Here is a 23251-nt window from a genome sequence, read left to right as displayed (position 1 = left end):
AACCAAAGAAGAGACATGAACGCTGCACAGAACAATAAAGAGGCTTCCCTGGAGGCTATCATGCCTTTATCGAAAATGCAGCATGTAAACATGGCCTCAGAGAGATTATATATGGCTGCACCGGATTCAAGTCTGCACAGAGAAAACTGTCACAGGATAATGTATTCAAGATACTTCTTAGATATTTTCCACAAATGTGTGCCTATATAAAATACAAGACCAAATAAAGGAAGTTGCATTTACTTTAGTTTACTTAAAGTCACAGCTACTTGCATTTTTAAACAAATTGCATCTCCCATAGAACAGCTGCTAGTTCTGTTGCCTGAGAAACACTAATAGCCACAGTGATGTAGACATGTATTCACTTCACATTTAAGAACCGGCCTGTTTCTTTTACTACTGCTGGCAACAGAGACAATGGTATCTATTTTATAAGATTATTGACCCAAGCCTAAAGTGAAAGTAAAATGAAAGCCGCGCAAGCTGGGCTGCACAAAATAAAATCAGTACATTTATGGAAACATTCTTTGCTTTACATAGTTATAACTATGATCTACATAACTGGCCATTAAAAATAATATCTGCTTTGTCACAGGCTTTGAAGGCTCCACTGTGCTGACTTAAAGTCAAGAAGCAGAACCCCGAGAGCCACCCAGCAGATCTTCAAGGGCCCCCAGTTACATACTGAAGGGGACAGGTTAGGACAGGTTAGGTTACCCAAAAACCTGTGTAGTCACCCCCCCCAACCAGACCTCAAGACTTTTTAAATTACTTTCTCTGAGGATTCAGTAGCTAGAAAAGCATTAGCTAGCATTAGCTTCGCTGTAACAAAAAGGCTGAGAAAACAATGCTTTTTGCTTCCCAGGCCTCCAGTGGCCTTGCCAGCGCGCATCCAGCTTATCTTATCCAACAAATCTTGGACACGCTGACGCACAGGCTTCTCAACCCCCTTTTCCTGGGAAGGGCGCCAGGAGTCCCAAGACAGGAGTTTCTGTTCATGCTCAGGGAAACTCATGAGGCAGGGCTCCTGGGTCGGGGGGGGGGGGCTGGAGGGAATATATGCTGTGTGCAATGGCTGTAAAAGTTGTACTTGCTTGTGAATTATCACACAGGTTCCTTCTGCTACCCGGATGGCAGAATAAAAGCTCTTTCTCTGAATTAACCCCTCGGTGTCTGTATTGGCTCCTTCTTCCCTCCCCGGGAGCAATGCTCTTCCCACCCATGGGCAAGGCCTGAAAGGCTACAATACAAGTCCTCTCCTCAGCTTCCCTTACCCCTCATAATTATAGGCATAGCACCAGCCAGGTAGAATAGTTTCTATAACAACCAAGAAGCATCATTAAATAAGGATGAAGCACCAATGCCAACCTTTTTTAGCCTCTAAGAGTTGTTCCACGGGTAAAATGAGACAAATATATACTGTAACGTGTACTGAGTCCATGAGACACAGCAGGGAGGGAATCTAAAACAGCCCGGTCCTAAAACCCACTGCTCCAGCACATAATTGCTTGCCATGGGGCATATCAACAGTCAAACCAGTGCAAACCCAAAGAACGTTTGTTTGTCACCTTTTAGAGCTGGGGTGGGGAACTTGAGCTCCCCCCATCCCACACCAGAAACCTCTTTGAATTCTGTGGTTTTAAATATCAGGACATAATAACAATCATCTGTTCCTTAGCAGGTCTTAAAATTAGGTTAATACAACCTCAGATGAACAGAAACACATGACATATTACACTGTGTCATGTGAATGACAGAATTCAAATGATGGTGTGCTTTCTTTTTCCCATGACTGTGTGTGTGTGTGTGTGTGTGTGTGTGTGTGTGTACACCCACACACCAAGAACTAAAAAACCTGGGGAATTAATAATAATAATAATAACAATAATAATAATAATAATAATAATAATAATATATTTCCCCAGCCATTCTGGGCGGCTTCCAACAAAATATAAAAAATAGAATAAAACTTCAAACATTAAAAACTTCCCTAAACAGGGCTGCCTTCAGATGTCTTCTAAAAGTCAGATAGTTGTTTATTTTCTTGACATCTAATGGGAGGGCGTTCCACAGGGCGGGCACCACTACCGAGAAGGCCTTCTGCCTGGTTCCCTGTAACTTCGCTTCTTGCAGTGAGGGAACCGCCAGAAGGCCTCGGAGCTGGGCCACCAGTATCACAGTAGTGATGGGTGAGCTGGTATGCTTGGCAAAACTGCTAGTATCTGCTGTGTTGTGATAGAGATGGACCAGGGATTCCTTCCATTGCCTTCCTGTGCAGAGAGGCAGCAGTAGAGATTAGAGTGCTGAAGCCAACATTGTACAGGGACATGATGGCTGGGGATATTGCTGGTCCTTATGATGTCAGCAACCTGAATCCATGATGGCACATCTATCCAACATAGCAACAATACACTTTCACATCTCTGACTGTGGCAGCATCACCACCCTCCACTGCTATGCAGTGTTGAAATGTAAGGGCAAAATTCCCCTCCACCTTCTGTTGCCACGAGGTTGACCACTGGTAGTTTTGCCTAGCATACAGCCTCACGGCTCACCACTTCATTCACACTAATGGAAATCAAGGAGGTACCCACAATGAACTCTCTGACATGTCTAACCATCAGCCTGATTTTACTAAGAGAGACAAGAAATAGTCTTATAACAATATGTAAGAGAAATAACAGAAAATCTGGAATAATCCTTTAGCAAATAGCAGGACCAGGCATCTGCTTCCACCCATTATGGTCTAATAATTGGTATAAGATTTTCACTGCATTCTATATTACAATATGGAATAATCATTTTTACTGTCATATAAATTGTTACGGGTCTGTCTAAGCAATACATGGAACTTATGATTATATTTATGCTTAGACCATGTATATGTGGAAACTCACCTGAAAATCATTTGGATATCCATGTAAATATGCGTGATACTGAGGTTTTAGATGTGCAACAAACTATTAAAAGTTTATAACATTCAAGGTTGTATGAATCGTTACAAACACAACTTACAAATAACTTGACTATGAATGTATGTCAGTATTAGTTATTGTAATAATCTATCTCCCATGAGTTTAATCTCATGTATGTTCATATATAAATTAAAAGTCACCTCTTGCCTTGAGAGCAAACAGAGGAGCACTCTCAGTGGATTATTCAATGACATACAGTGGTACCTCGCAAGACGAAATTAATTCGTTCCGCGAGTCTTTCCGTCTTGCGAGTTTTTCGTCTTGCGAAGCACGGACAAGTCGCAACTGCACCTCTTCAAGCGGTTTTAAGAAAAAGGAAACAAACTCGCAAGACGTTTTCGTCTTGCGAAGCAAGCCCATAGGGAAATTCGTTTTGCGAAGCAACTCAAAAAACGAAAAACTCTTTCGTCTTGTGAGTTTTTCGTCTTCCGAGGCATTCGTCTTGCGAGGTACCACTGTACAGTCATGGTATTCTCCTCTTGGAGATTCATCAAAGTGAGCCAATAATTTCCCACAAGTATTACAAGATTTGTTTCTTTGTACTGGCATTCAAACCCAAACTGGTGGAGATTAAACTTCTATGAATATTTTTGTTGTGGTATAGACAATTTTATATTTTGCTGGTTTCATTGCTTATTTTTAATACTGATCACCTCAAGATTGGTGAGGTCAGAAACCTAAATCCCCTAAAAATTCAACTTTGAAGACTATGGCTTCCTAGTCAGGCTGTCTTCTGATTAAAGATGCTTGAACAAGCATATGACTTGTAGGCTGCAATTCCACTTCCCTGGAAGTTAAGTCCCAATGACCTCCTCTGAGCAGACAGATACAGGATTCAACTACATTCTACTAGATTAAATCTGCATACATATGCATATGAATAAAAACTCTCTTTCTTTTTCTTTGTTTTTAGATCGTACACACAGTACCATAGCAGGAATCACCTTAGAAAATATACTCACTCCTATGTGAAAGAAAACAGAATTCTTCTAGGAAGGCACTTGCCATCTAGCGTTGATAATTTACAAAAAAATTAAAAACCTACTACCCGATTAATCAGGAGCACTATTTTAATTTTCTTCCTTAACTGATCAATCTAACTGTTTAATTAGCTAAACACTGCTGTCCTACATCATAGGCTTGCAGTGCAAGCACTGTGGCCTTCAGTTCTGAAGCATCCTCCACTTACCCAAATGCTGGTCCTTCATCATCGATGTAACGTTTGTCAAAAGGTCTTTTTCTTCCCCACTTTGCATTAAAATTTTTATTTTTAGACCTTGATGTCCACTGAAGTTGAGGGTCAGGCGGCAGGGTGTTTGAACAAGGGGCGGGGGAGGTGTGAAAAGAGGACAGAAAAAAATTAAGGAAAGCCACTGCCAGCAAGTATTGACAATAATGGGCTAGATGGACCAATGGTTGGATGCAATATAAAGCAGATTCCCAAACAATTTCATTTATTTCAATTACAGTCTTGAGTCTGTGGTCCTTCTCACGCCTTAGACTTTACCCAAAGGGCTGCACAAGCATTCAGCAAATGAACCCAGTTTCACAGTGGATGGAACTCCTAACTCTCTTATCTCGCTATTATAACAAGTAATTCAATCTGCTCCATGTCCCACAAATCTATGGAAATTATGGAAATGGAATGCTATACAGGCAGACACCCCCACCTACACACTCTCAATATATGTGCAACCATGTAAACACAAATTGTTCCAAACCAGGAAGTGACACGGAATCATAATAAAGACGTCACTGAAACGTGATGGAATTGGGGCAGGGGTGGAGCGGGGTATTTGCAAGTTTTTTCAATGGGTTCCAATTATGCACGATTTGGCATATTGCATCCCTGAAAACTAGAAATCTGCACGTGTAGCCAAAGGCTGTGATCTCAGACCTTGCATGCGTAGTGCAGGGCGCAGAATGATCTCTTTTAAGGATAGCCTCCCTTCTCCCACCAGGTCTCTGTGCTTAGTGCACCACCATTGAGCAAAAACACTGTGGAAGCTTGGCCAACCTGCCCTTCTCAATAAAGGACTGGAAAACTATGACCCTCCAGATATTGCTGGACTGTTAACTTCCATCGCCTCTGACCACTGGTCATGCTCTGTAGGGTTGATGGGAGCCCTGTAACTCTGGAGGCCTCTCCTTATAGCAGTAGGTTCCCTAGTCAAGCCTTCAGTGTACAGATGCTCCCAGCAGAAGCAAAGTCATGCATGTGAGGAGGAGCAGCCTGCTGTATGAGCCAAGGCATCCTCCAGTCCATGGGCTGGATGCAGCCAGCAGGCCTCTCCCCATGCCACCCCCTCTCTCAGGCTCTTTTGTCCTGCTAGTTCCCTCTGATCAGCTGAGCATGGCAGAGAGGGGAGACAAAAATGCAGGGTGGGGAGGTTTCCCCTGTACAATTTGCCACCACAAGTAGGGAACAGCTCAGCAGCAGGGAAGAGGAAGCATGACTGAGTCCTGCTATCAAGTTGCCCGTGAATAAAGAGTTTGCTTTCTTTCACAAGGGCAGTTTATTGTAGTGGTATACACTGAGAAAGGAAGGCTGCTTTCAGTACATAGCACAGAGACACTCTCTTTCTCCCTGGGCACTTGCTGCCTTATTGTCTGTGTCTGAGTGAGAGAGAAAGCGGTGTGCATGAGATATCTGTCTGTCTCTCTGCTTCAGACCTGCCCATTTAAATGGATGGGCTTGCTGAGATGCCGTGTCCTTGCAACAAGCACTTGGGGAAGAGAGGACATAAGTGCTTCTTATGACAGACCCCTCCTCCGTATCTTGCTTTTATTGCACAGAAAACTGCAGTCAAAATGAACAAATGAAAGGTGTTAAATAGTTTCGTCCTTCATTTTTCATAAAGTGTCAGCTCAATGTGTTATTTATCATTCGCAGGCATAAAGTGCAAAACTAGATATTTAAATACAGTGGTACCTCGGGTTACAGACGCTTCAGGTTACAGACTCCACTAACCCAGAAATAGTACCTCGGGTTAAGAACTTTGCTTCAGGATGAGAACAGAAATCGCGCGGCAGCAGCGGGAGGCCCCATTAGCTAAAGTGGTGCTTCAGGTTAAGAACAGTTTCAGGTTAAGAACGGACCTCCGGAACGAATTAAGTTCTTAACCCGAGGTACCACTGTAGTACACAACATCTTGTGGGATACCACTGTAATTATAGAACATTTAATTTTCAAAACATGAATAATGCTTGCCCTAAAATAGCTCTTCCCAAGCCCTTCACAGCAGTGCAGAAAACAATAAACTTCTGTTTACCTCTTGCAATGTGCGATCCCACGGGTGGGAAAGTCTAGACAGTGGGGACTGAACATGGACATCATCTGACTGTGAGGATTTCTTCTTTGGTATTCGATACTGGAATGAAACATTGCATTTTTTGCAGCAAAAGAATGGAAAAGAAAACAACAAAACAACAAAACAACATTGAACTCCAAACACAACCTTCAAGGAAAAAAGAGTTAAGGTACAGAAACTAGTAAATTATGATATTCGCATCTGGAACTCTGGGCACTGAACTTGTGAGACTTCCAGTGAAGATGGCAACAAGTAAGGCTACTTATCTGTGAACTCTGCAGACTGTTCTGGTTTTAGTTTACTTTTATTTTGAATACTGTTAAAGCACGCTCAGCAGCATTTAACAACAACAACAACAACAATTAAATTTGAATACCACCCTTCATCCAAAGATCACAGGGCGGTTCACGACATAAAAATATAAAATGAGAACACAAAATACATAATACAACAAAAACCAATAACCCTTCCCCCACAAACACATTTAACAGACCATAGAATGTTAATCAGGCCTACTCACAGAGGAACATATTCACCTGGCGCCTAGATGGGTAGAGAAGGCACCAGGCAAGCATTCCACAAACGGGGAGACACTGCAGGAAAGGGCCACTCTTGTATTGCCACCCTCCTCATGGAGGAGACACAAGAAGAAGGGGCTCAGATGACAATCACAAGGTCCAGGTTGGTTCATACAAGAGCCATTTAAGGCTTTTTAAGTCTAAACCAACACTGTGAATTGGGCTGGGAAACTAACTGATAATCAGTGCAGTTGGACCAGGATCAGTGCAATATGTTCACACGATCTTGTCCAGGTGACAAACCTGACCACCAAATTATGCACTAGCTGAAGTTTCCAAACTGTCTTCAGATGCAGCCCCATGTATAATGCAGTAATAGTACAAACATATATCAACGTTACGTATATAAAAGCAATATTCATTAGACATAAGAGTTTTAATTTGCCAAATAGGTCAATCTTATGGTCGCTGTAGTTATGCTCATGTATTTTTCATTTCTAAGAATGTGGCATACATTTGTTTATTTACATGTAAATGTTATTCCGATCCATCCAAATGGTGACATTTTAGAAAAGCTACCAAATATTATGAGCTACACTCCCAAAATAATGGATGCAGATCAAGGACAACTTACTTTAGGCTGACTTGATGATGAATTTTTTCCATGTCCCTCCATAGTTGCTGCTGTACAAGGCAAACAGAAAGTAGCAGTATTGTGAATCATGTTATAATCAGCATTTCCAAAAGTAGCTAATTAAAGTATCATTAGGAGGCAATGCATATTTCCCAGATGTTAAAGGTAGGCACATCCCGGGTGAATAAAAATGTTTCTCTGGTGATTGCTTTCTCCAAAATCTGTATACAGCTCCAAGGCAACTGCTGATCCCAAGGACTTCAAATCATAAGGAGGCAGCATTAACGACATGCCTATTGTTTTCATTTCTGCTACTGCCAAGGACATTAACTGATAAAAAGCTGGTCTGTGCCGTTTCGTTTGGCAAGTTCCAAGTTGATTGGGAAACAGAACATCCAGGGCGATCTGGCTGCGACATCTGTCACCCCATTGATCGCCAGGGTTGATTCGGCTGATCTGGCTGGCTAGGCGGGTGTCCCCTTCCTCCCTCACCGCTCCATGTGTGTCCCTCCCGAAGCTGCGCGCTCGGTGGAAGAGGACGACCATCCCAGATAGAAGGAGTGTACCGTTCTTCGGTCAAGGGTATACGATAGCTGCGCTCCCCTGCTAGAACCTCCAAACAAGCTCAAGGGAAACAGAACATCCACCAATCCAGGAGCCCTTTCTATGCTAAGCGCTACTTTGAAAGAAAAAGGTCTAATTGGTACGGCATCTTCTGCATCACAGATTTAGACTATTAAAACAATTCTGACACAGTCCTTTCCCCCTTTATTCTGCACCCCTTTCTGCACTAGCTATACTGAACATTACAGTGGTGCCTCGCAAGACGAAATTAATTCGTTCTGCGAGTTGTGTCGTCTAGCGATTTTTTCGTCTTGCGGAGCGCGGATTCGCTGGGTATTAACGGCTTTAAGAAAAAGGAAGCAAACTCGCAAGATGTTTTCATCTTGCAAAGCAAGCCCATAGGGAGAATCATCTTGTGAAGCAACGCAAAAAACGAAAAACCCTTTCGTCTTGCGCGTTTTTCATCTTGCGAGGCATTCGTCTTGCGAGGTACCACTGTATGTGTAAATGAGTCTAAATAGACCCATTGGGTTTAAATTTCTGAGTGGCTTTTGGCAGATTTGACTACAACATCAATAGCCCAGATCAAATAGGTACTGTGTTCTGTCTGGATTTTGAGTCGTGCTCCTCTTTATAATTGGTGCACACTCAGAGAGCCTGTGTGGTGTAGTGGTTAAGAGCGGTAAATTCATAATCTGGGGAACCGGGTTCGCGTCTCCGCTCCTCCGCATGCAGCTGCTGGGTGACCTTGGGCTATTCACACTTCTCTGAAGTCTCTCAGCCCCACTCACCTCACAGAGTGTTTGTTGTGGGGGAGGAAGGGAAAGGAGAATGTTAGCCGCTTTGAGACTCCTTCAGGTAGTGATAAAGCGGGATATCAAATCCAAACTCTTCTTCAGTGAATCACTAGTAATGTTAGCATATCTCCTTGTGGGTTGACATGTAGTGATCCATAAGGCTTCGTTTGGCAAGAGATGCTGGGAAAGTGGTAGCGTGAGACATTATCTACAGGAGGGTTGGGGAACCTATTTTTTAGCGTGAGAGCCACATTCCCTCCTGGGAAGCCTTCAGAGAGGCCAGCGGTAGGCTGACCAGACAGAGCAACAAGTGCAAATGTTATGTCTGTAAAGGAAGCGAGTTCCTACACACATGCACATACCTCTCTGCCTGTCCTTCATCCAGTTAAGCAAGAGGCATTATCAGAGTTCAAGGGCACATCCCAACCAAGCAAAAATATGCAATGTGCAAAGCAGAACCAGCTGGAATGCAGCCTTGGAAGTGTTCTGAAGGCCAGTCAGTGATGCCTGGAAGGAGCCACATTTGACACACAAACACACACACACACACCGCCCAAGTTAATGCTAGTTAACTATTAGTGTTGCATTTCTAATTGGGAGAGTAAAAATGATACACCTCCCCCATAACACATACATGTGTGTGAAATAGAGATATTAACCCACCACGACAGCAACAAGAACACAATACAATACAGTGGTACCTCGGGATGCGAACGGGATCCGTTCCAGAGCCTCATTCGCATCCCGAACAGAACATAAGACGCGACAGGGCATCTGCGCATGTCACGTTTCGCCACTTCTGCACATGCGCGTGATGTCATTTTGACCGTCTGCGCATGCGCGAGTGGCAAAACCTGGAAGTAACGCGCTCCGTTACTTCCAGGTTGCTGCGGAGCGCAACCCGAAAGTGCTCAACCTGAAGCGTATTTATCCCGAGTTATGACTGTATCAATGAACAATTGGGGGGGAAACCAAAACCAAAAGCTGAATGTCACTGTAAAAAAAGTTGTTCTCTAAAAATCACCTGACAACAAGAGTCTCACTCTTCTTTCAACAAGACTTTTGTAATCAACAGCTAGCTGCTTGACATGCCAAAATGCCACAGTCAAACCTTTTCTTGGTCTGGAGACAAAATAATAAGAAAAGCTTCATAGCTAAATCATTGTCTTTTTCTGAACTTGAACCTTGCAAAGAAACATCTGTACATCTAGACTGCATCTTTTGTATTGCCTCAATGTTTACAGTATTTTATCTATTCCTGTTATTATCAATGACTGGGTGAACTGGGGATAACACACCATGCATCTGATGAAATGGCCCGAGCCCCCAAGTGCTGATGGCATAAAAATCCGTTGATTTCCAAGGCAATAAAAGGCTCTCGGTTGTTTTCGCTGCTGCAGCAACAAGGACTCCTTTCTGTAAGACAGGTGGGCAAGGGCTTCGTTGTTGTTGTTTAGGACACTTCGCGATACGCATAATACAACAAACCTGGGGATTTACAACCCCCTGTGTACGTTTAACTAGGACGTGGACGCCAACCGAAAGCAGCCCGGCTTCCTTCCGAGCAAGCATGCACATGGACTGAGACTGCAATCCTAAACGCGTTTACATGGGAGTAAGAAAGACCCACTGGCAAAAGGGCTGCGCCTTCAACCCCCATCAAAAAACACAGATGATCCCCCCCCCCCCCGCTCGCCTCTGATGGGACAAACATCACATTATTTATGGTGCCTGGCAGTATTTAAAATGCAATCACGACCGCAGGACCAGCATCCCTCAGAAAGGAAGCGGATCCGGGCGTGTTCCGGGGAAAAGAAAACAAACCCGCGGTAGGTCCGGCCCCTTCACCACCCGCCCCTCTCTCCTCTCACCTGGCCACGGGAACGCCACGGCACCCCTCCGAGCGCGCTCGGCTTTGTTGATCCGGAGTGGCGCCGGGAGCCGCTTGGTCTGCCCTGCGCACTTCCGGCACAGGCGCCGCCCCGCCGCTTTCTCTTCGGTGGGGAAGCCGAGCCAGGCAGCCACGTGCCGGGCGTTGCGCATCAGCCTTCTCGGCTTTCGGGCCTCTCTCCGCCCCACTTTGCCTCTCCGGGTCTGGCTGAGGAGGCCCTCCCCTCGCATACATCCCCGCCCCGCCATCCCTTCATGGTCTTGTTTCGAAACCACAACGGGAAAACAAAGCTTTAAAAAAAAGTTAACGTGGGGTGGTTGCGTTGGTTCATTTAAAGGAAGAAAAATACTAAGCCACTCTTGAATGAGCTTTGCAGTGCGCTTGCCTGCCTTTTCACACAGTGGGTGTTGCACAAGCGAAGGGAGAAAAAGGTTACTGGTTTGCCCCTTGGAAAAAACGGAATATGAAAGATGAAGTGACGCCCTGCAAGAAGATGTAGTGCGCGGTGTTTCTGGGCTGGGTTCCAGCCACTAGTTTCCTTTTGCTTGCCCTTTTGTGCTAATTAAGCATAGCTCTAACTGCTATCATGTTTCCCTTTCATTTTCTCTTCTTAAAGATACACTCTCACCCATTTCAACTACAGTATTGTTCATAGGACTTGGCTTAAACTTTCTTTCTGCTTGGAGGTGTAGACACAGTTGTGCTCAATCCCAGCAATATTAAAATCTTCGCTTCTGTCTCCAGAAACAGCAGCAGATTACTGTTATAAGAATTTTATGGTCTTTTTTATATATTTACACACACACAGTCATACCTCGGGTTACAGATGCTTCAGGTTGCGTTTTTTCGGGTTACGGACCTGCCGAAACCCGGAAGTACCAGAACGGGTTACTTCCAGGTTTTGGCGGTTGTGCATGCGAAGCGCTAAATTGTGCTTTGTGCATGCGCAGAAGCAGCAAATCGCAACCCACACGTGTGCAGACGTGCCGCTGCAGGTTGCGAACATGCATCCAGCACGGCTCACGTTTGCAACCCAAGCGTCCAAGCTTTAATAAAGATCAGGCTTACTAGTTGCTTTTATTCTCAATATTCTCTGGTTGGTCTGCTATTTTCTCCTACCAACAGAGAACCTACAAAAGGACTCTATGGGCTCTTGGGTACCCCATAAGGGAAAAGGAGCAGTTTTTTTCTCATAACACCTGTGCATCTTGTGGGCTTTTTTTGTTGATAATTTATATACTACTTAATTACAGTGTAAAAGTAACTGAATACAAGAGAGATAAAAATCAGTTAAAACTATAAAATTAGAATACAGTTAAACTGTCTGCTGGGATAACAAAATGTCTTCAGTATTCATCAGAAATTCAAAAGAGAGGGTGTAGAATCTTAGAAATGTATTTCTAGTCTGTATGTAACATAACTACAGTCATACCTCGGGTTACAGATGGTTCAGGTTGTGTTTTTTCGGGTTACGGACGCTCCCAAACCCAGAAGTACTGAAACGGGTTACTTCCGGGTTCCGGCGGTCACGCATGCGCAGAAGCACTAAATCGCACTTTGTGCAAAAGTGCCGAATCGCAACCCATGCGTGCGCAGATGCGGCGCTACAGGTTGCAAATGCTGTGGGTTGCCAACGTGCCTCTCGCACGGATCACATGTGCAACCCGAGCGTCCACTGTAATGCCATTTGCTTCTGTAAACAGAAATGCTTGCTGAAAGATATTGCCTGCTTTTTCATATGTGTCAAATGAAGTTAGTGGAAAGTTTTCAGATACCCTTTGAAGCTCCTCTCTGTTTTTGTATCCTGCAATCCATCAAGTGCTTGAAGTAATTCAGTCCCTGCTTTGTTTCGCCACTAATGGCCTTTTCTTTCTGTGCTCGCCAAAGGAATGTAACAGATAAGGGGCCTGAATTATAAGAAGGTGTGAAGGAGTTTCCCTATGTCTGGTTTTCTCAGGTCTTGATAATAGCCAGGAGTCTCCTGAGAAGGAGGGAGGGGGAGGAGGAGGAAAGATGGGAGGAGGAAAGGCAGGGACAGGGTCTACATTTATCTGGGAGTTCCATAAAATTGGAAACCTGAGTTTGCTGCTTCCTCTTCTGCGTGTGTATATGATTTTGGTTATATCTTTCTGCATGTAATTTTCTTAATATAAATAAATAAGTCCTATAATGCTTCTTTGAAAATAACTTCTGTTGAATAGTGGAAATTGTGATGCACTAGTAGATGTCTAGATGTGTATTGTGGGCATATGTAGGTTTACAACCCCCTAGGTATCAAGGTTAGTTTCATACATCACATTCATAAGGAATAGGCATACAATATTCTACATACTGCACATTTCAAGTTGTGTGGATTACATAGGTGAAATGTTGTATGTGTTTTGGCCATATTGGGCACGTATGGCAGTTTTAACTTGGGAGCAATTTAAGAATTAATATGGTGTTTACAGAATTAAAGAAGTGGATGAAATGCAAAGAACAAGGAAACCTCAATACAACAAAGATTAGGAAGCACTTTCCCACATTATCAGTTTTAATTCCTATCTTTAGCATGTGGTGCACAACTGAGTTTGTAAATTGTTTGCCCTTAAATTTGGCACCATAGCTATACTTGATTAGGAAACAATAAGCCCTGAACTACAACATCTTAATAGTTGACTCTGTTCGGACAGATCTCTGAAGCAAAATATCCAGAAGTATCTAGAAGCCTTTGCTGTTATTCTCAAGCAACATGAATGTAAGTATGTTCTGTATTTAGGGGTGTCTGTGCAGGGGGCCTTAAGGGGAGAGGAGACTGAGGGAAAAGTGTGCTTCACAGCCAGAAGTCTTGGCACCAACAGCCTTGGCACTTCACTGGATACAGGCAAAAGTCAAGTAGAACTACACTAGAAATATATCCTGGGTTTAAATTGATCTACTTTTTATCTGTTACTACTGGCTAAAATTACCCAGTTCAGAGAATGCTCTGAAGGTATCTACTAAAGTTTTACACTGAAGTATAGTGGGTTTGGGCCTCACCAGCACTTTAAAACATCTAATAAACCTCTCATCATTCTATGCTACTTTGAAAATGGAACAGGATACAAATGCAACAAATAGAAATATTTGTCACTTTTTAAGTGATTTAAGTTAAAGTTATTTTACTGCCGTCCCCACCTGAATAGTGATATTTTAAGATTTTCTACAATATTTTTACAAGAACTTGAATACAGATATTTAAGAAATGTATGGTTTTTTGTTTATGTCATGATCTGTCTGTTTTATTTGTAGTGGTCACAGATGAATGAAGACTTGAACTTCAGAAAACTAATAAATGGTTCAGAATGTCCAGAAACTCTCAAATATGACTTTAATAAAAATGGAGAGCTTAGGCATATGGATACCAATGAACCTTTTGTTTATGATTATCAAGATTCAGATAATGCTAATCACCGACATTATCAATTTCTTGGATACTTAATTACGCAGTATGTTTTCGAGCTCCTGGAAAAGACATGCAAACTGCAAAAAATTTACATCCCAACAGATGCTCCAGACAATGAACGTTGCAGTTTTTTTTTCATGAGTGAGAATGCATTAACTAATTGCTCAATTCTAGTCGTCCTCCTTCAAGACAAAGGACCTTTTCGTGCAGGTCAGTGGGGACGAAAAGTCATCGTTCATGAAGGCCTCCAACATGGATCTCAAATACCATTCATCATAAAGGCTCTGCAGTGCTCTTGGGGAGTGATTGTTTTAAATCCCAATGATAACTTCATTGAACTGAAGACAGACCAAGAATGCTTAAGCCTGTCTGTGAAAAAAGACTCCACATGTCCACTACAGTTACCCTTGGCAGTCCCAAAGAGAGAGAGCAGTAGCCCTGAAGAGCATACAAGTTACGTTTGGGACCATTTCATTTCAAAGAGCACAGCGGAAAAGGTGGCTTTCATTGCCCATGGCTATGGAGGTTTGGTTTTCATTGACCTCCTCATGCAGAGAACTTCAGAGGTAATGAACAAAGTAGGTGCAGTTGCACTTATTGACTCCACACACCACACACCGCACCAGACACAAGGCATTTCCCAGGTGCAGGCCTGGATATGGAAACATTGCCGAGAGTGGGTATCACACAGTGAACCTTTAGATAAGTCAATAGGCTTTATGGTGAAAGTGGATTGCCCTACAGTCTCCACAGGAACTGAAAATTATAGCCTGGCTCCTTCCTCTAGTCTACAGTCCATTTTCAATTATCTTAAGAGTGCACTGAAAGTCTTCACTAAACAACCGTTCAATCGTTCACCTATTCTTACAAGGAGCAAATCAATGAAAACAAGTTAAGCATCTGTTATTCTTAGCCATTTTTTCTTCTAATAGAAGTTTTGTACTAGCTTCGATGCTTAAGCTTATCGTTGAGGTAAAAGTACTTTATCTAAATATGGAGCCAGTCTAATATTTGTTGTCCCATTTCCATTTCTGAAACTTTATGTGAATGTAAATGTACCAACTGTTCCTTGTTTCTGGCAAAACTTCCTTCCTTCCTTTGAAAAGTCTGGGGTTTAATCTGAATAAATCACTGTATACATTGCAATTTTGAGTGGAAACTTCAGTGCATAGCAAAAAGAATGAGAAAACTTTGCTTGAAAGATGGGTTTACTCATTCATCCTTCCTATGGCATCATCATACTTTGACACAATACAGTTGAGTTTAATTCTTAATATCTTAAAATATTTATTTTTTAAATAAACCAATTTTAACATTTAAACTCCCACCCACCATCCTTTTCCAAAAGAGAATTTCCCATTTTGGGTTGTGAAACTAGAAATACCTTATTATTTCTGTAGATGTAGTGTTCAGCTGATGGCTGGGAAATTAGGACAGATAGTGGGAGTAGTTATAACATTTCAGAATAAAAACCCAGTCATTACTTTTACCTTTTCTTCAGGACGTTTCTACAGGACATGGTAGCTCTAGAATGATTCTTGTTAATTATATCCTTATATAGCCCGAAAGCATTTATTTAGAACAATAACATATTACTCTACTGCAGCTTCTTTGACATATTAGAATTAAATAAGTCGCAGCCTAAGCAATTCCAGTCAATTCCACTGAAAAATGAATTAATGAAAGTCTGTGTCTGAGGCTGACCAATATGATCCTGTGTACAAAAAAGACCAGTCTCAGCTCCTTTCTTCCATTTGCTTTCAAAATGCAATTGGCATACGTTTGGAGAAGATGTGGAATCATCAGCTTTAAGCAGTTCATATTCCACCTGATTACTCCTCTCCCAGTGGGGCATTAAATGCCTTGATACAGAAGGTCATACTTGGGAATATTCTTTGGATCAATTGGGCTTCGTACGATTAGTTTTCCACGCATTGCTCCACGGTAAATCACCTCAATCAAATCTATGAAGTCTTGTTTTGTTTTGAAACTTCCCACAAATTTAGTGTGATCTGGAGATCTAAGTAGGAAAGCAAAAGGGAACAAAGTAAATGAAAGCTGGAACAACAACGTACAAGCTTAAATTCTGAAATAGTCATAGCTCCAAGTCTGAACCCTAAAAAAAACTCATGCCACAAATCATTTAGTCTTTAAAGCAGGGATGAGAAACCTCAAGCTTAGGGGTCAAATGTAGCTTTTTGAGACTCTTCCTCAAGTACTTTGGCCAGGCTGGAACATGTTCTTAACTGTGATGTTGCATTTTGCTTACCTGGATGGAGAGATGCAAACCAATTAACAGCAGGCTGGGGAACCCTATGGGCCCACTCCCATGGGCCAATTTTGACAGGTGGGCTGGATAGTTTTGCATGAAACAGCCTGGCTGACCAAATAAGGAGGCCTGGTGGGGCAGAGGCTCCCTACCCCTGGCTTAGAGGCGTTGATGATTAAAAGGTATATATATCCTGTTAAATGTGGTATACAGTGGTATCTCGGGTTAATAACTTAATTCGTTCCGGAGGTCCGTTCTTAACCTGAAACTGTTCTTAACCTGAACCACCACTTTAGCTGATAGGGCCTCCTGCTGCCGCTTGCTAACATCACAAATGGTCACAAACAAATATCATTCCAAGAATAGCTTGTACTTGGGTTACATGCAAACCAACTTACCCATAATCCACTTTCATATGCTGCCCGTTGAAAAAGAAGACAGTTGATGGAATATAGCTGATGTCAAAATATTGGGTGTACACTGGCACTTTGTTTACATCCACCAAGTAAATTGCAGCCATTTTACTTAAGTCATGAGATGTTTTTGCAAGCTGTAGAGAAAAGGTTCTAAAAAGTTATACTGTCCAATATGAGAGGGCAAGAAATAAAGTCTTGAATTAAATTTAACACATTTTGAGAACAGATTGATAATTGAAGCACCAGTGCATGTGGGTTGTTGTGTTTTTTTGCGGGGGGGTGGGTTGGTGGGAATGACATGAAGGAGTAACTAATGTCCGTTTACTTCTGGGGCCAACACCAGCACAACTATGTGCTGTCAAAATATCAGTAGGGCTGAAGTGTTGGTAATCTGGGTTAGGACCAGGATACCAAAGCACTATCTCTTGCCATACAGTTCTATGTAATGTAAATATTTTAAAGGGGAAAGTAAAATAAACTTGTAAAAATGAAATTTAAGAGTCTTCCAAAGAGTGGCTGATATTTTTACCCCGTGTCTCCTTTTCCCTCCCCTGGCCTCCTGAGTTCCATTTTTATATTTTTATACTTAAGCCTCTGCATGGCACCCGTTCTTTGTAAAGCACAACGTACGCAGATGCTACTTTATTAACAAAACATTTATTATTAAATTGCTTCTTATTAACACAGAAAACTTTCAAGGGAATTCTGGTAGTAAAATGTCCTCTTTTGTTTTGTTCACAGCCGTGGGGGTGTGTGTGTGGGGGGGGGAAGTGTCTGACTTGGTTGCCCCAGACAACAAATTCCTACTGGGAGTGAGGAGAAAAAATGCAATTGCAAGGAGCAAAATTCGCCTGCTCACAATATCGTCCAGCTGCATGCAGACAAGATCTTCATCTCTGCCGAAGCGGAGGACCAGGACTTTCTCGGCCACGCTCTTGATTGCCTCATCCACCTCCTTTTTGCTGCCGAGCTTGGGCAGCAAAAAGCTCATGGCGACTGAGCGAGGCGGGAGGCTGAGACAAGCTGCTGCAGCGCGGCCACCGACCCATGCGGAGCGCATGCGCACAAGCTTCTTTCGCGCAGGAAGAGGGCAGTCGCGAAGCTCTTCTTGCAGCTCCCCGTGATTGGCTCGGAAACTGGCCAACCAGTGGCAACGATTGCTCAGCTCCTTCGGAAATGGATAACTGGCCTAGTGACGTTAGCGGAACTATTCGAGGGTGGGGGGGGGGGAGGGAGCATCTGCATACCCACTTCCGGCGGGAAGGGGATTGGAGCCGGACCGGGCATGTGCGGAGGAGTGGAGCGCGCGGAGCTTCAGTTTGAGGTGATTGTTTAGGATGGCGCCGAAAATATTTTCTGAGCGGGTGTAATGCTGGGATAGCAGAATGTGAACGGCATTACGAGCCTCCAAATATATAGAGTTGCGTTGGTGCACGCTGGATTTCTGGGTGTACCTACTCAGAAGTAAGTCCCCTCGAGTCCAGCTAAGAGTTACTCCTAGGTAAACCTGTATGCCATGCATGGCCAAACTTGGCCTTCCAGTTGTTTTGGGACTACAATTCCCATCATCCCTGACCACTGGTCCTGTTAGCTAGGGATGATGGGAGTTGTAGTCTCAAAAACACGGGGAGGGCCAAGTTTGGCCATGCTTGCTGTATGCTCTAGGTTTGTAGCCTCCATCTAGTTGAAACTAATGGGCTTAAGTGCACTTAGCTGTCTTTTACTGTGGTTTCTGTGAGGAAGACACTTGAACGACTGTGTGTGGAGCTGGAAGATGGGTGTTAGAAGTGCACAAGGCAGTTAATGTTGATTCCATAGAGCAGCCTTTCTCAACCTGTGGGTCCCCAGATGTTGTTGAACTACAACTCCCACCACCCCTAGCTAGCAAGGCCACAGCTCAGGGATGATGGGAGTTGTAGTCCAACAACATCTGGGGACCCACAGGTTGAGAACCGCTGCCATGAAGAAACAGATAGCTCCCTCTTTTTCCTGCTTCTCCTTTTATAAAAAAGGCAACTGATTTCCTTGTCTGGAGTTAAAAGATCATAGGAAGCTGCTTTATACCAAGCTAGATCAGCGGTCCATCTGTTTTAGAATTTTCTGCAGCTCTCTTAGGGTTTCAAACAGGATAGCCTACCTGGAGATTGAATATGTTACGAAAAAGGAGCAATGCTGCTGAGTGCTCCAGATGGCTGGAAAGCCAAACAGGATGTTGATGTTATGGGACTGTACCGTGGGAACAAGGGACAGTCTATTATGTGCACTGAGCACCGGATGTTAGCTCAGAGTGTCACATGACCCTGTACTGGAAGTACATGGGTGGAGTTTTTTTCTCTCTCTGGCTGCTGATGTGAGAGGGTGCACACACGTTTCTCTGCACTACTGGAAAGACAGAAATAAAGGCATGTAAAGACATTTCTGTCTGTCTCTCTCCCCTCCCTGGGAGTGAGGGAGGAGGGATGGTTGTGTTCTTCTCACGTTGAGGAGAATCGGCCGATAGAGACCTCGCCTTGTCTTGCCGGGAGTCGCTGACGGGGAGGTCAACATGGAATCAAAGCCGGGCACCTGGAGAGTGCCAAATTCCTCTGACTGACAAGGCTTGATTCAACAGTCTGCACAGTGCTCCACAACTGAACTATGGCTCTTTGGTTTCTCTTCCCCAGTGGTGTAGATTGCGAAAGGGAGGTGTCCTGATAAAGGACAACACAGGGGTGAGAAGACTGACCTGGGTGAAAAAAACCCTTAAAAGAGTTATCTGAAGTCTTCAAAAAAGTTCTATATGACATGTAGCTTTTGTGCAGCTTAGAGAACAATTCCATATGATGCTGTAGCTGATCATTGGTGGAGGAAAGTTGTCAAACTTCTTATTTCTTAAAGCACTTTAACCATGTGGAAACCAGTTTTAATATTCTCAAACCTATGTTTTCTTCCAGAACCTGTGGGCTTCAAAGCATAGTAGCAAGTAACTGCATACTTGACAAAAGGAAAGGTAACTTAATATTTCTATAAAACCAATCTTCTTATTTCATAGATATTTCTGGCCTGAGGCCCAATTGCTCCTACTCCTCTTTTTAGGACTGCAAATTGTTTTTTATTGAATTTGGCCACCAGCAAGAAAATTAGTTATATATAGAGTTATTTTGAATCAAGGTGGTGATGCAGATGGAGCTCATTTGAAAGCTTTACTGAAATTAGTGGGGCCCGTGTACTGTAATTAAAGATGGGCATATCAAAAGGTTTCTGGTCTGTGAGATTTTCACATGAGTTCATTTACAAGTCTTGTACATGCTGTTTCCACATTAATATTTGGGTTTTTAAAAATGCATTTTGAATGTATTTTCTCATATGAATTTCTAAACATTTTATTTCAAAATATTGAGTTTTTAATAAATGTCTGATGTAAAGTGCATAACCTATTTTCCCCAGTTAAGAAGACTTTTGCATTATGCTTTGAAATTGGATAATGACTTTGTTGCTGATGTAAGCAAAGGACCTATGAGGGTGAAAGGAGAAAAGGCTGATAATTCTATTGGTTCTTCAGTGTTATTTGTTGTTAAAATATCAATGCATGGAGCTATGATAGAGGGCAGGGTCATTGAACTGAGGAACTCTGATGCTCCTCCTTAAATCCATACACTGAGTTTTCCAATAAGTTATTTGTATGACACAAACTTATCCCTCCCTTTGAAGCATCCCACAGCTTTGTCCCACCCCAGCTCTTCCTTTTATGTCCAGCCTTTTATTTCTCACATTCATTTCTCCAGCTGGTATTTTCAGTTGCCTAAAGTCTCTTAATTTTCACAGTACAATCCTATTCATCAGGGCTCGGGAGCTTGTTTTAGTTTTAGGGTTGCATTCCCTTATGAGGAGACTTCCAGGGGCTGTATGCAATTCGAGGGCAGGGTCAGGGGCAAAAGAGGGTGGAGCACAGTGGATTGTAGCCACCCAAAAACCAGCCATTTCTACAATACCCCTTCTCCTCTTCTAGGAAGTAAATGACATTATTACAGTTCAATGACACATTCCAGGTACACTCAAGCAGGGCATGAAGGAGGGCTAGTGAGGGGGTGTGGCATTGCATAGGAAGGGTCCTGTCGGTCAGAAGAAACACTCAGAAGGCTGCCTTTTGGCCATGGTTCCCCCACTCCTTTAAATCTTTACCCTGAAGAAAGTCCCATTGAGTTTACTTCTAGGTAAAGAGGTACAGAACGGCACCTTTAGACAGCTTCATCAATTCTCCCTTGCTCTATTACAAGACTAGAATGCATGTTTTTACTGACATACAAAGTGAACAGTATTTTAAGATAGTTAAGATTAGGAGCAGCTTCAGCTTGCTAATACTGAATTATCTTCTGTTTTCTATGTATAATTGCAGATAACAGCCGAACATCACATTTCCAATTACAAACTTCTAAAATATGCATCTATTTAATATTATTAGAAGATCTGTCTTCCAGTTAGCAGCATCAGATGGGACAAAAAGGAGATTATTTTTAATAATGCCCAGCAGAGTCATAACTTGCAGAACTTTGGTTTTGTCGGCTTGGTTGAACAAGGACTCCTCCCCAAGTGCTACTGAGAAACTAGATTTGGATGGATGGAAACATGTAATGCGGTCTGCACAGCAAGAAGAAGCCACTGAAAGAACATCACAGAGTGAAGAAGATTCTCCTTTAGCGGTTACTAGAGAACTTATTGAGATGTGGAGACTATCGGGCAGACTTGTTCCAGAAAATATTAGCGAAGAAGATTTCAAGACTTTAAATGAATGTCCCACCAAGAGTTCCATAAGGAAGTACTTAAAATTCCTGGCTATAAAAGAAAACAGGAAGAAAGCTGACAGAGAAAAGAAAGAAAAACGAAACGAAGCAAACAAGGAACGAATGCTAAACACTCAGGAAAATGCTGGTGGTGAGCTACCAAATACATTTCTCCCTAAGTTTTGGACTAGGTCACAGGATGCCGTGTACAACTGGAGAGCAGCCCAGTCTATGATCTTTGGTCAGCCTCTGGTGTATGATATGAACTACGAAAATTATATGTCACGCAGAGAAATGGAGAATACAGTGAAACAGCTGATGGAATGTGAAGGGGCCAATCGTAGAGCTTTGGACCCATTTCACTTGCATTATTGTAATCTCAAAGCAAGTGGTCCGTATCACAAAGAATTTGTCAAACGTTACGGAGAAGCATGGGACAAGTTATTTGTGACTGTGACAGAAAAGTCTTATGTTGAAGTCTTTCCAAAAGATCAACTTGTCTACTTAACTGCTGATTCTCCCAATGTGATGAAAACATTTGAGCATGATAAGATCTATATAATTGGATCAATAGTTGATAAATCAATGAAGACTGGACTCTCCCTTGCTAATGCAAAACGGCTGGACTTGGCAACAGCACGCCTTCCTTTGGATAGGTGCTTGCAATGGGGGGAGGGTGCCAAAAATCTCACTCTGGATCAAATGATGCGCATCTTATTAACACTGAAAGATACTGGGAATTGGAAGGAAGCTCTGCAGTTTGTTCCACAAAGAAAACACGAAGGCTTTGTGGATACATCTTCCTGGTCAAAGCAGCAAATTGACACATGGAAGAAAACAAAGTTGCATGAAAAAATGGCTGGTCAAAGAAAGGCACACAAGCAGTTTGCACAAAATTTCTCCAGGCGGCAAACACAGAAAAACTGGTGGGAAGATGTGTCTTAACAGCATGTTAGCCACCCAGTGTTTGATTGTAAGTTTGAATTAAATCAAGATTTAACCTTAAGATTTTAACTGCTTAAACTTTTCTCTAGCTCTTGAGTTGCATGGGTGTCAGCCAAAGTGACACAAGAACATGCTTTTCTACAGAAATGAATGTGACATATTTATTGCCTGTTATTCAGTATTCAGTGATAAGTTCCAGAAGTTATTCAAGAGTCCAATAATATCAAAATTTGGCAGTGCATGTTGTAACCTTCACTACCCTATTCTAGTAAGGGAATTGGCTTTCAAGCTGTGGATGCCAGATGAACTTCCCTCACAATACTTAACTATAAGATGAGGTCATGAAAGTTTATATCATTCACAAGCACCCTTGGCTTCAAAAGATCCACAGACACTTATGTCCAGGGTGTCAGTAGCCCATACTTGGTAAAGCAGAATAGATTTCTTCAGCCCCCACTGGCTAGCTCAGACCTGAAGCAACTGAGAGTTCAGCAGCATGCTAGGGCAGCACAATGAATTTTATCTGCTTTATAAAGTTGTTGGACAAGAAGGAACCTACATTTCCTGGTAAATTGCAAATATGACCATTGTATTCAGGTATTACGTAGATGTATGTAAATACGAGCTTAGCTGTGGTAGTATTGAAAAATAAATGGAAATTTATTTGATTTATGTTAGTTATGTGGCTTTTTTTTTACAAGGAAAAAGCTAGATATTGAATGTTAATAACAAATTGGATCCATCATC

The 23251-nt window shown here is 42.6% G+C and overlaps 4 protein-coding genes across 18 annotated transcripts in view; 2 read left to right on the top strand and 2 right to left on the bottom strand.

Annotated features, from left to right (window-relative positions):
* The window catches only part of SENP7 (SUMO specific peptidase 7), a 39748-nt gene extending 28327 nt beyond the window's left edge, over window positions 1-11421 (bottom strand). Inside the window, exons 1-5 of one of the 9 annotated variants that reach the window (XR_014547549.1) lie at window positions 10671-10959; window positions 10054-10215; window positions 7439-7490; window positions 6248-6346; window positions 4165-4262 (exon numbers count right to left, since the gene is read on the bottom strand). Coding sequence is in view for 8 of the 9 variants with exons in the window: in XM_083611482.1 (XP_083467608.1) it covers window positions 4165-4262; window positions 6248-6346; window positions 7439-7490; window positions 10054-10215; window positions 10671-10924 (665 nt within the window). In the remaining variant the exon portion in view is untranslated. Of the gene's footprint in view, window positions 1-4164; window positions 4263-6247; window positions 6347-7438; window positions 7491-10053; window positions 10216-10670 lie in introns of all 9 variants that reach the window. The other 8 variants (XM_083611482.1, XM_083611484.1, XM_083611485.1 and 5 more) reach the window with 8 other exon arrangements.
* LOC310761568 (putative protein ARB2BP) lies at window positions 1980-15010 on the top strand (the record flags this gene model as incomplete). 6 transcript variants are annotated; one of them, XM_083611696.1, is made up of 4 exons in its annotated part: window positions 1980-2471; window positions 6375-6538; window positions 13363-13427; window positions 13961-15010. In XM_083611696.1, exons 3-4 carry the CDS (start codon window positions 13422-13424, stop codon window positions 15008-15010), a joined length of 1056 nt encoding a protein of 351 aa, XP_083467822.1. In that variant the 5' UTR covers window positions 1980-2471; window positions 6375-6538; window positions 13363-13421. The 6 variants fall into 6 exon arrangements, with proteins under 6 accessions (XP_083467822.1, XP_083467820.1, XP_083467821.1 ...); XM_083611694.1 differs by having other exon boundaries at window positions 1980-2586; XM_083611695.1 differs by lacking the exon at window positions 1980-2471 and adding an exon at window positions 2560-2668.
* Window positions 14017-17877, bottom strand: TXNL4B (thioredoxin like 4B). Its single transcript, XM_083611783.1, has 3 exons — window positions 17659-17877; window positions 16782-16933; window positions 14017-16134 (listed from the first exon to the last, which is right to left on the bottom strand). Exons 1-3 carry the CDS (start codon window positions 17857-17859, stop codon window positions 15969-15971), a joined length of 519 nt encoding a protein of 172 aa, XP_083467909.1. The 5' UTR covers window positions 17860-17877; the 3' UTR covers window positions 14017-15968.
* Window positions 17878-18018: 141 nt separating this feature from the next.
* On the top strand, window positions 18019-23172 carry TRMT10C (tRNA methyltransferase 10C, mitochondrial RNase P subunit). 2 transcript variants are annotated; one of them, XM_083611669.1, is made up of 3 exons: window positions 18019-18123; window positions 19733-19788; window positions 21175-23172. In XM_083611669.1, exon 3 carries the CDS (start codon window positions 21218-21220, stop codon window positions 22502-22504), a length of 1287 nt encoding a protein of 428 aa, XP_083467795.1. In that variant the 5' UTR covers window positions 18019-18123; window positions 19733-19788; window positions 21175-21217; the 3' UTR covers window positions 22505-23172. The 2 variants fall into 2 exon arrangements, with proteins under 2 accessions (XP_083467795.1, XP_083467796.1); XM_083611670.1 differs by having other exon boundaries at window positions 18096-18263.
* The last annotated feature ends 79 nt before the right edge of the window (window positions 23173-23251 follow it).

The sequence above is a fragment of the Podarcis filfolensis genome, assembly GCF_964270895.1.
Source record: "Podarcis filfolensis genome assembly, chromosome: 4".
NCBI classification, from domain to species: Eukaryota; Metazoa; Chordata; class Lepidosauria; order Squamata; family Lacertidae; genus Podarcis; species Podarcis filfolensis.
The sequence above is the reverse complement of the archived record's forward strand: the minus strand, read 5'-3'. Positions and strand labels throughout refer to the sequence as shown.